This window comes from Neomonachus schauinslandi, chromosome 2 (genome assembly GCF_002201575.2).
Source record: "Neomonachus schauinslandi chromosome 2, ASM220157v2, whole genome shotgun sequence".
NCBI lineage: Eukaryota > Metazoa > Chordata > Mammalia > Carnivora > Phocidae > Neomonachus > Neomonachus schauinslandi.
Genome location: NC_058404.1, coordinates 170059403 through 170072015, shown reverse-complemented (window position 1 = coordinate 170072015; position 12613 = coordinate 170059403). Strand labels below are relative to the sequence as shown.

The following is a 12613-nucleotide window of genomic DNA, read 5'->3' as shown; positions in this document are numbered from 1 at the left end:
GGAATCAAGCCCTGGGTAGAGCTCCCTGCTCAGCCGGGAGCCTGCTTCTCCCTCTCCCTCTGGCCCTCTCCCCCCACCACCCCTGCCTGTGCTCATGCCCACTCTCTCTCTCTCAAAGAAATAAGTAAAAAATATTTTTTGAAAGGGGGGGTTGATAAATAAAATAATGTATATAAAGTAGTATTCAATATATTCTTAATCTCAAGAAAATTAGTTTAAGTTACTTTAAGAGTTTCTTGATTTGTTTCTTAATCTATGAAGACATACATTTACTTAATTTTTTTCTTCCAAAATTTCTTTTGGTAAGTTAATGTTTTTAACTGTCCTTTTGTATTCTTTCCTACTCATATCTGACTCTAGCTCATCAGCTTCTGCCTTGGAAATAAATCTCTTCTTTCTTTTCCTCTATTAGTCTCCAGACTTAGAGCATTCTCTCCTCTGTACCTAAATGACTTAGTTGGCTGGTAGGATGACTATCTCATAAGAACTTGGAGAAGAAAGAAAAACAATATTAAAACTAAACAATATTACCTTTATTTAGTTTTTTAATTTTTACTCAGCGTTTTATAATATTTATGTAATTTCAATAAATATTTTTCCACGAAAACTCTCATTAATAGGAAAAATGATTAAAAAATTAAACTTTGTGATTACAGCAATATATGAAAAGCACCCAATAGTGATATATTTTAAAGGATTTATTTGCTTTTAGATACAGGTTTACTTAAAGATTTCTCTCAAGGAGGCATATCAGAAGATAAACTTCACATTCTTGCTCAACAGCAGTATGAACAGCTAACACATGCAATGAAATGTAAGTTTATTATCAGTGCAATCTTAAAATATGTTGTAAATCTTAGAAACATTAATACTTCATTTATCTATTACAATCAGGCAATGAGATGTGAACCATAAGTGAATTTTCCAAAATTAGTGCCTTCCAATATCAAAATATTTCTTTTTACCAATTCAGCCTGTCTTTTAAAAATAGATGCCCTGGGCGCCTGGGTGGCTCAGTTGGTTAAGCGACTGCCTTCGGCTTGGGTCATGATCCTGGAGTCCCAGAATCGAGTCCTGCATCGGGCTCCCTGCTCAGCGGGGGGTCTGCTTCTCCCTCTGACCCTCTTCCCTCTTGTGCTGTCTCTCATTCTCTCTCTCAAATAAATAAATAAAATCTTTAAAAAAAAATAAGTAAAAATAAAAAATAAAAATAGATGCCCTGCTATCATTTGTAGCATAGGTTAGCAAGCATAATGAATAGTATCTTGATGCTGATGTAAAATAATTACATACGGTAATACATTACATTATGGAACCGTTTGGTTTTCTTTATTTCTTTCTTTGGCTTCTTATTTGATGTAATTTTTCTGTTGTCATTGTGGCTGCCCATAATAACTATTCTGCAATCCAAATTTTAATCAAACTCTTATGTCTCTTCGTACTAAATAGAGAATAGAGAAATGCAATTATAAATATAGCCTAGTTTTTTTATTTGAATTCTGAGTAACTAAGCTCTTTAGGTTTTTATTTTGTTGTTTCAATCACTCCATTTAGGTGTGAGTACCATTTAGATTTTGAGGAGCATTGCCCTCAAATGGATATGGAAATGGAAAATTGAGAAGTCTCTGAGAAATGACATAAACTATTATTAATTCAGTGCATGTTTATCAAGTGCATACTCTGGGTCAGGCTGGATGATAGGGATATGAGTGTGAATAAATCCTGATCTCCAAAGGCTCAAAGATAAATTAATATACAGGTATAGATAATTCAGTACATAAAGGTAGAACATAAATGAGAAAGAAATAAGGCAAATGGAAAGCACAGAGCAGGTCTGCCCTTTTAGTTGATGCTACTAAACATCAATTTGAACCTAAATACATATATATGAATGATCTATGAAATAAGTTGGTTGGAAGATTAGAAGGTTGGTAAGTAATTTTTTGATGCTTTCTCTGATTACTTTATTTAAAATTACAATACCATCTCCTGAAACTGTTCCTCCATTCGTGCTTTTTCTCTATAGCACTGTCAGCTCCTAAAGATACTATATGATTTAACTATTTATTTGTGTCTTATCATGTCAATAAAATGAGGAAAAGAAGCTCCCCAGGGGCAGCGATTTTTGTCTGTGTATCTTGGATGCCTACAATGTGCTTAGTATGTAGTAGGTGCTTGATATGTGTGAATAAATGAGTGAGTGCAGGTGGTAGTAATATCTCATTTTACAGAAGAAGAATCTGAGAGTTTAAATAATTTTCCCAGGTTCATACAGCAGTTAAGTAAAGAAATGGAATTCATATCTAAGTCTGTTTCTAGAGTCCTTTAAACTAGTCATGTGCTATGGCTCATGGGAGAATGCCTGAAGTATCAAGCTCATGGTAATGTGCAATATTATTTGTTTGTGTTTGTAACTGGCTTGGTCACATTGATTGAGCTTCCAGTTTCCAAACAGATCAATGAAACCAGCAGCTGGTTCTTTGAAAACATTAATAAAATCGGTGAACCCCTACTGAGACTTTTCAAAAAGAAAGGAGAAAGGGTCAAAATAAATAAAATCACAAATGAGAGAGGAGAAATAATAACCAACACCACAGTAATACAATTATAAGAGAATATTATGAAAAACGCCATGCCAACAAATGGGACAACCTAGAAGAAATGGATAAATTCCTAGAAACATAAAAACTACCAAAACTGAAACAGGAAGAAATAGAAAACTTGAAGAGACCGATAACCAGCAAAGAAATTGAATCAGTAATCAAAAATCTCCCAACAGGGGTGCCTGGGTGGTTTAATTGGTTCAGCATCTGACTGTTGATTTTGACTCAGGTCATGATCTCAGTGTCCTGGGATCGAGCCCTCATCAAGCTCTGTGCTCATTGGAAAGTCTGCTTAATGATTATCTCCCTCTCCCTCTGCCTCTCCCTACACATAGTCTCTCTCTCTCTCTCTCTCAAATAAATTAAAAAATCTTATAAAAACAAAACAAGACAAAACAAAACTCTCCCAACAAACAAAAGCCCAGGGCCAGATGGCTTCCCAGGGGAATTCTACCAAACATTTAAAGTAGAGTTAATGCCTAGTCTTCTCCAACTGTTCTAAAAAATAGAAATGGAAGGAAAACTTCCAAACTCATTCTACAAGGCCAGTATTACCTTGATTCCAAAACCAGACAAAATCTCCACTAAAAAAGAGAATTATAGGCCAATATCCCTGATGAACATGGATGCAAAAATTCTCAACAAAATACTAGCAAACCAAATCCAACAATACATTAGAAGAATTATTCACGATCAAGTGAGATTTATTACTGGGTTGCAAGGGTGGTTCAACATTGGCAAATCAATCAACATGATACACCACATTAATAAAAGATGATAAGAACCATATGATCCCCTCAATAGATGCAGAAAAAGGATCTGACAAAATACAACATCCATTCATGATAAAAACCTCAACAAAGTAGGAATAGAGGGAACATACCTCAACATCATAAAGGCCTTATATGAAAAACCCACACCTAATATCATCCTTAGTGGGGGAAAATTCCTCTATGGCCAGTAACAAGACAGGGATGTCCACTGTCACTACTGTTATTTAACATAGTATTGGAAGTCCTAGCCACAGCAGTCAGACAACAAAAAAACTAAAAGGAGGGGCGCCTGGGTGGCTCAGTCATTAAGCGTCTGCCTTCGGCTCAGGTCATGATCCCGGGGTCCTGGGATCGAGCCCCGCATCGGGCTCCCTGCTTCTCCGCGGGAAGCCTGCTTCTCCCTCTCCCACTCCCCCTGCTTGTGTTCTTTCTCTCGCTATGTCTCTCTCTGTCAAATAAACAAATAAAATCTTAAAAAAAAAAAACACAAAAAAAAACCTAAAAGGCATCCAAGTCGGCAAGAAAGATGTCAAACTTTCACTATTTGCAGGTCACATGATACTCTATTTAGATATCACAAAAGACTCCACCAAAAAATTACTAGAACTGATAACACAAATTCAGTAAAGTCACAGGATACAAAATCAATGGACAGAAATCTGTTGCATTTCTATACACCAATAATGAAGCAGCAAAAAGAGAAATCAAGGAATTGATGCCATATACAACTGCACCAAACCATAAGATACATAGGAATAAAGCTAACCAAAGAGGTAAAAGATCTGTACTCTGAAAACTATAAAACACTGGTGAAAGAAGTTGAAAATGACACAAAGAAATGGAAAACCATTCCATGTTCATGGATTGGGAGAACAAATATCATTAAAATGTCTACACTACCCAAAGCAGGCTACACTTTTAATACCACCAGCATTTTTCATAGAACTAGAACAAACAACCCTAAAATTTGTATGGAACCACAAAAGACCCTGAATAGCCAAAGCAATCTTAAAAAAGAAAAGCAAAGCTGGAGGCATCACAATTCTGGACTTCAAGTTACACTACAAAGCTGTAGTGATCAAGACTGTGGTACTGGTACAAAAACAGACACAAAGACCAATGGAACAGAAAACCCAGAAATGGACCCACAACTAATCTTCAACAAAGCAGGAAAGAATATCCAATGGGGAAAAGACAGTCTCTTCAACAAATGGTGTTGGGAAAACTGGACAGCAACATGCAGAAGAATGAAACTGGACCACTTTCTTACACCAAACAAAAAATAAATTCAAAATGGATAAAATACCTAAATATGAGACAGGAAACAATCAAAATCCTAGAAAAGAGTACAGACAGTAACCTCTTTGACATTGGACATATCAATTTACTAGATAGGTCCCCTGAATTAAGGGAAACAAAAGCAAAAATAAACTATCGGGACTTCATCAAGATAAAAAGCTTCTGCACAGTGAAGGAAACCATCAATAATACTAAAAGGCAACCTCCGGAATGGGAGAAGATATTTGCAAATGACATATCCAATAAAGGGTTAGTATCCAAACTCTGTAAACTTATCAAACTCAGCATCCAAAACCAAATAATCCAGTTAAGAAATGGCAGAAGACATGAATAGACGTTTTTCCGAAGAAGACATCCAGATGGCTAACAGACACATGAAAAGATGCTCAACATCACGCATCATCAGGAAAATGCAAATCAAAACTAAAATGAGTTATTACCTCACACCTGTCAGAATGGCTAAAATTAACAACTCAGGAAACAACAGGTGTTGGCAAGGATGTGGAGAAAGGGGAACGAACCCACTCACATTGTTGGTGGGAATGCAAACTGGTGCAGCCTCTGTGGAAAACAGTATGGTGGTTCCTCAAAAAGTTAAAAATAGAACTACCCTATAATCCAGCAAAGGGTACAAAAATACTGATTTGAAGGCATACATGCACCCCGATGTTTATAGCAGCATTATCAACAATAGCCAAACTATGGAGAGCCCAAATGTCCATCGACTGACGAATGGATAGAGAAGATGTGGTGTATATATATTCAACGGAATATTACTCAGCCATAAAAAGGAATGAAATCTTGCCATTTGCAGTGATGTGGATGAAGCTAGAGAGTATTATGCTAAATGAAGTCAGTTAGGGGCGCCTGGGTGGCTCAGCTGTTAAGCGTCTGCCTTCGGCTCAGGTCATGATCCTGAGGTCCTGGGATTGAGCCCCACATTGGGTTCCCTGCTCCGCGGGAAGCCTGCTTCTCCCTCTCCCACTCCCCCTGCTTGTGTTCCCTCTCTCGCTGTGTGTCTCTCTGTCAAATAAATAAATAAAATCTAAAAATTAAAAAAAAATGTAGTCAGAGAAAGACAAATACCATATGATTTCACTCATATGTGGAATTTAAGAAACAAAACAGATGGAACATGGCGGGGGGGAGGGGCAAAGAGAGAGTCAAACCAGAAAGCAGACTCAACTATAGGAAACAAACTGAGGGTTGTTGGAGGGGAGGTAGGTGAGGAGATGGGTTAAATGGGTGATGGGGATTAAGGAGAGTACTTGTTGTGATGAGCACTGGGTATTGTATGTAAGTGATGAATCACTAAATTCTACACCTGAAACTAATATTACACTGTATGTTAACTAACTGGAATTTAAATAAAAACTTGAAAAAAAAAGAATTCTCAATTTCCATACAATCCAATTAGACTTACATAACTTATTGGCCACAGACTTAAATTATTAATACGTGCTTTAAAGGGGAGTCATGCAAGCATTTATGGAAATCATTCCTATTACATCCCATGTGGTATTAATATCAAATAGATGTTTGGAAACATAAATCTGTTTAGAATTGTTAATGGGGTCATTATTAATTACCCTCCTTTATAGTTACCAAAGCTCAAGCAGTCGTTTATTGCACATGCTCAGTTTATCCAGAAGAAAACGAAGCTGTTGTTAAGAAAGCCCTGGAATTTCAAGACCTTGGTATTAAAGTACAGCCTTACAGGTAAGGAAGGAATCATTTCGAACCCAATTAAATATTTCTGAGAGTGAATGCTTGTGATTTTCTAAGTTATATAAAGACATTCCGTGTCCTTTTTGTTATACTGTAACATGACCAAATAACCTAACTTCTTACAACTATAATGTAGATTCTGTGGAGCCTTTACAAATGGCTTGGCATTAGCATTTTCTTGTACTACTAAAAATTCTTCTGTTGTTGTTAGTAAGGCTAAAGGCATTTTGGCTTTGAGTTGTTTGGTTTTTGGATAAATTCGGTCTAAATTTTATATCCTGAGTTTTATATACATTTATGCCTCAGTACAAGAAAAATAAGTATATAAAATAACCTTAGGAAGGAGAGAGAAAATTATTTAATTGGATGTTTATTATCTGAAAACACTTTCTTAGCCCCTTGTAGCCTTTGTCCCTCACAAGGACCGAGGTAAAAATAGCCTAAATAATTCAAGTAGCTTCTGGGTAAAATGCTGCAGTAAAATAGGGGTAGAGGGCAGAGCAAGAATATTCCATCTGAACTGTGGACATCAAAATAAGGAGTAGATCTAAAAATTCATGGCACCAATTAGTTCTTTGAGACTGTACAGTAGGTATTTTTAAACATCTCTTCTATTTTTTACTTATTTTTCATGTTCTGAACTTTCCCTATAATTCTTATAGAAGGTTCTTGATATGCATATGGTTTGCTCCCTCCTTTTAACTTGATATTTTTTCCTTTGCTGTTCACAAGTGGATATGTTCATTACACTTGTATTTCCCTTCTTCCCACTTGACTTTACTTCCTTATTTAGTAGCTCCTGTTGGCAGCTAATGGCCAACCTGTTCTGAGAACTTTTCAACACAGCATTAGCTATATTACCATCTAATGGCAAAGAGAATTATTGCGGCTATATAACCAAATTGATCAATGTGAATGATTTGATTTGTCTGTCAGGGATGTTTTCTAAGATTATAATATGGCAAAAATGGAGAAACATCTACATTTTAGTTCATTAGATTTTATTTCAGGTAAGCCACTGTGAATGATTAATCCTTAATATGGTATAAAAGACACAAGTAATATTAAAAGACATAAAGACAGAATAATGTGGGATTTGGGCTAAAATTGCAGGGTATATATATTCAAGAGGTTTAACTACTTGCTAAGGATGCTGTTGAAAGAACTTATGAATTGCTTAGGGAAGTACAATGTATGGCTTCTAAGAATCATTTCTTAACTCCCAAAGTAGTAGAATTTACATTTGAAAGCAATATTATATGCCATCCAATCTAATCACCTATCTGTTGTTTAAATTTCCTTCTAATATTCCAAAAATAGCTCATTTTTGGACTTTAGCCATCATGATACTTATCTTAGGTTTATGCTACTTTTTCTTCCTTGTTCTCTGAGGTAAAAACTTCAAACATTAAAGAAATACCAACTTTAAAAATAATGAATTTTCCCAAATTTCATCCCCTTAGATTTAACCATTAACAGTTGGATGTGTAGTCTTTCAGGTTTTCAGGAACCAAAGGTTGTACACATTTTAAGTTGTAACTGGTCTTGTCAAATTACTCACCAAAATATACACTCTTATTTTAACTTATTTCCCCACAGCTTCACCGATGCTGGGTTTAAGACTTTTAAATCTTTACCAGTCTGAGGGATGAGAGGATGAGATCTAGTTGTAGACTAAATTTCCATTTCTCCGTGAATGAGGTTGGGCACTTTTGCAGTTATTGACTGGGCAGTGTAATGTTGGAGATTCCAGAGCAGTAGTCTTCAAACGTTTTTGTTCAAATACTCCCTACCGTTTTTTAAAAAGTATTTATTTATTTATTTGAGAGAGCGCGAGTCAGGGGCAGAGGCAGAGATAAAGGGAGAGGGCGAAGCAGACTCCCCACTGAGCAGGGAGCCCGATGTGGGACTCGATCCCAGGACTCTGAGACCATGACCTGAGCCAAAGGCAGATGCTTAATGGACTGAGCCACCCAGGCGCCCCATTCCCTACCATTTTTTTAAATAACTGTCATCTTTTTCTATATTTTAAAGTTGACATCTAATATTCTTCATCATAAGTTTAAATAGTTGCAGAATATTTCTGGAATATTATATTACACATGATTTAAATATATTTCTGTTAAATCTTTGAATCTGCACATTTATCTTATTTAATTTATGGAAAAATGTTGAATTTGTTACCTGTTTTTCAAAACTAGTTGTCATTGTTAAAACCAGATTGACCTTGTCAGGAGAAGTCTGACTTTATTCTTTAATTCAAATAAACATGTTAATATGCCCCTGTGATTTACTTCAAATTATAATTCAAAGATAGAAATAAGGAAGGAGAGGGAAGGAGAGGGAGAGCAGGAAGAGAGTGACAAAGTTGGGGGGAAAAGGAAGGAAGAAGTTAGTTCAAGAACAGAGCTTTGTTAAGAGTTTGGCACCCTCTTAAAGATTTCTTACCTAAACTCTGTTTTGCCATGGGAGAGGAGAGCCACAGTCTTGAGTTGTTCTTTCGTTTAGCATCCTAGAGACTTTAACATCCCAGGACAGTGCACTAAGATGAGGTAGGTGCCTATTTTTGTTGTGGGAGAAAGGTATTGTGAAAGGAGAGGAATGAGAAGTGGCTGTAACATGGGTTCCCATATTTCGACCTCAGTGTATCTTTGTGGGGATTGAATATATTAATACATGAACATCACCTGACACATACATGTTCTATAAATGTTCATTGTTATGGTTATTGCTATTAACTTGTAAGTTGTCTGCTTGTGTTCTTTACCACTTTTCAACTTCATTATTCATCTTTTTCTTCTTTTTATGTCTTATTATATATTAGGGATATTAGCTGTTTTCATATGAATTACAAAATTTTTTAGATTGTTTATGTTTTAAATATTTAAAAAATTTTAATTCCAGTATAGTAAACATACAGTATTATATTAGTTTCAGGTGTACAGTAGAGTGATTCAACAATTCTATCCATTACTCAGTGATAAGTGTACTCTTAATCCCCTAAGTGTACTCTTAATCTCCTTCACCTATTTCCCCCATCCCCCCACGCATCTCCCCTCTAGTAACCACCAGTTTGTTCTCTATAGTTAAGAGTCTGTTTCTTGGCTTGTCTCTCTCTCTCTCTCTCTTTCTTTTTCTCTTTGCTCGTTTGTTTTGTTTCTTAAATTCCACATATGAGTGAATTCATATGGTATTTGTCTTTCTCTGACTGACTTCACTTAGCATTATACTCTAGCTCTATCGATGTCGTTGCAAATGGCAAGATTTCATTCTTTTTTTATGGCTGAATAATATTCCTGTGTGTGTGTGTGTGTGTGCGCGTGCGCGCCACAGCTTCTTTATTCCTCAAACAATGGACACTTGGATTTTTTCCATATCTTGGCTATTGTAAATAGTGCTACTATAAAAAGAGGGGTGCATGTATCCCTTAGAATTAGTGTTTTTGTATTCTTTGGGTAAATACCCAGTAGTGCAATTGCTGGATCCTAGGAAAGTTCTATTTTTAACTTTTTGAGGAACCTCCATACTGTTCTTCAGAGTGACTGCACCAGTTTGCATTTCCAACAGTGCATGAGGATTCCTTTTTCTCCACATTCTCGCCAACACTTGCTTGTTTCTTGAGTTGTTGATTTTTAGCCATTTTGACCACTGTGAGGTGATATCTTTTTGTAGTTTTGATTTGCATCTCCCTGTTGATAAGTGATGGTGAGCATCTTTTCATGTGTCTGTTGGCCATCTGGATGCTTTCTTTGGAGAAATGTCTGTTCATGTCTTCTGCCCATTTTTAAATTGGATTATTTGGATTTGGGGTATTGAGTTTTATCTTTATATAATCTTGGATACTAACCCTTTACTGAATATGTCATTTGCAGATATCTTCTCTCATTCCTCAGGTTGCCTTTTAGCTTTGTTGATTATTTCCTTTGCCATGCAGAAGCTTTTTTTTTTTTTTTAAATGTAGTCCCAATAGTTTATTTTTGCTTTTGTTTCCCTTGACTTAGGGGATCTATCTAGAAAAAACTTGCTACATCTGATGTCAGAGAAATTAATGCCTATGCTATTTTCTAGGATTTTTATGGTTTCAGGCCTCACAGTTAGGTCTTTAATCCATTTTGAATTTATTTTTGTGTATGGTGTAAGAAAGTGGTCCGGTTTCATTCTTTTGCATGTTGCCGTCCAGTTTTCTCAACACCATTTGTTGAAGAGACTTTTTCCCATTGGATATTCTTTCCTGCTTTGTCAAAGATAAATTGTCCATATAATTGTGGGTTTACTTCTGGATTTTCTATTCTGTTCTGTTGATCTATGTGTCTATTTTTGTGCCAGTACCATACTGTTTTGATCACCACAGCTTTGTACTATAACTTGAAGTCCAGAATTGTGATGCCTCCAGCTTTGTTTTTTTCTTTTTTTTACTTAAAGATTTTATTTATTTATTTGACAGAGAGAGAAACAGCGAGAGAGGGAACACAGGCAGGGGGAGTGGGAGAGGGAGAAGCAGGGAACCCGACGTGGGGCTCCATCCCAGGACCCTAGGATCATGACCTGAGCCAAAGGCAGACACTTAATGACTGAGTCACCCAGGCGCCCCTGTTTGTTTTTTCAAGATTGCTGTGGCTGTTTGGGGTCTTTTGTGGTTCCTTACAAATTTTAGGATTGTTTGTTCTTGTTCTGTGAAAAATGCTATTGGTATTTTGATAGGGATTGCATTAAATGTGTAGATTGCTTTGGGTAGTATAGACATTTTAACAATATTTGTTCTCCCAATCCATGAGCACAGTATATCTTTCCATTTCTTTGTGTCATCTTCAATTTCTTTTATCAGTGTTTTGTAGTTTTCAGAGTACAGGTCTTTTACCTCTTTGGTTGGGTTTATTCCTAGGCATCATTATTTTTGGTGCAATTGTAAATGGGATCAATTCCTTGATTTCTCTTTTTGCTGCTTCATTATTGGTGTATAGAAATGTAACAGATTTCTGTATATTAATTTTGTATCCTGCGACTTTACTGAATTCCTGTATCAGTTCTAGCAGTTTTTTGGTGGAGTCTTGAGGGTTTTCTATATATAGTAGTATGTCATCAGTAAATACTGAAAGTTTTACTTCCTCCTTGCTGATTTGGATGGCTTTTACGTTGTTGTTGTTGTCTGATTGCTGTGACTAGGACTTCCAGTACTATGTTAAATAAAAGTGGTGAGAGTGCACATCCTTGTCTTATTTCTGACCTTAGGAGAAAAGAAAGGTTCTCAGTTTTTCCCCACTGGGGATGATATTAGCTGTGGGTTTTTCATATATGGCCTTTATTATGTCGAAGTATGTTCCTTCTAAACCTACTTTGTTGAGGGTTTTTATCATGAACGGATGTTGTATTTGGCAAATGCTTTTTCTTTTCTTTTTTTTTTTAAGTAGCCTCCACACCCAGTGTGGAGCCCAGTGTGAGGCTTGGACTTACAACCCTGAGATCAAGACCTGAACTGAGATCAAGAGTCATATGCTTAACCAACTGAATCACCCAGGCACCCCTCAAATGCTTTTTCTGCATCTATTGAAATAATCGTATGGTTCTTATCCTTTCTCATATTGATGTGATGTATCACGCTGATTGATTTGGGAATGCTGAACCACTCTTACAACCTAGGAATAAATCCCACTTGATGGTGGTGAGTGATTTTTAGAATATATTATTGGATTTGATTTGCTAGTATTTTGTTGAGAATTTTTGCATTTATGCTCCTTAGCAATACTAGCCTCTAGGTCTCTTTTTTTGTGACATCTTTTTATCTGGTTTTGGCATCAGGGTAACGCTGGCCTCACAGAATGAGTTTAGAAGTTTTCCTTCCTCTTGTATTTTTTGAAATAGTTTAAGAAGAATAGTTTAAGAAGAAGCTACCTGGTCCTGGACTTTTGTTTGTTGGGAGCTTTTTGATTACTGATTCAATTTCTTTGCTGGCAATTGGTCAGTTCAAATTTTCTATTTCTTCCTGTTTCCATTTTGGTAGGTTATATGTTTCTAGGAATTTATCCATTTCTTCCAGGTTGTCCAATTTGTTGGCATATAGTTTTTCATAATATTTTAAGTGTTTGTATTTTGGTGGTGTTAGTTACTATCTCTCCTCTCTCATTTGTGATTTTATTTATCTGGATCCTTTCTCTTTTTTTCTTGGTAAGTCTGGCTAGAGGTTTCCAGGTCCTGGTTTCATTGATCTGTTCT

The 12613-nt window shown here is 36.1% G+C and overlaps 1 protein-coding gene across 1 annotated transcript in view; it reads left to right on the top strand.

Annotated features, from left to right (window-relative positions):
- NSUN7 (NOP2/Sun RNA methyltransferase family member 7) overlaps positions 1 to 12613 on the top strand; it is a 60244-nt gene that overhangs the window by 37189 nt on the left and 10442 nt on the right. Inside the window, 2 exon segments of the mRNA XM_021701640.1 lie at positions 713 to 814; positions 6277 to 6394. Of these exon segments, the coding sequence (XP_021557315.1) occupies positions 713 to 814; positions 6277 to 6394 (220 nt within the window).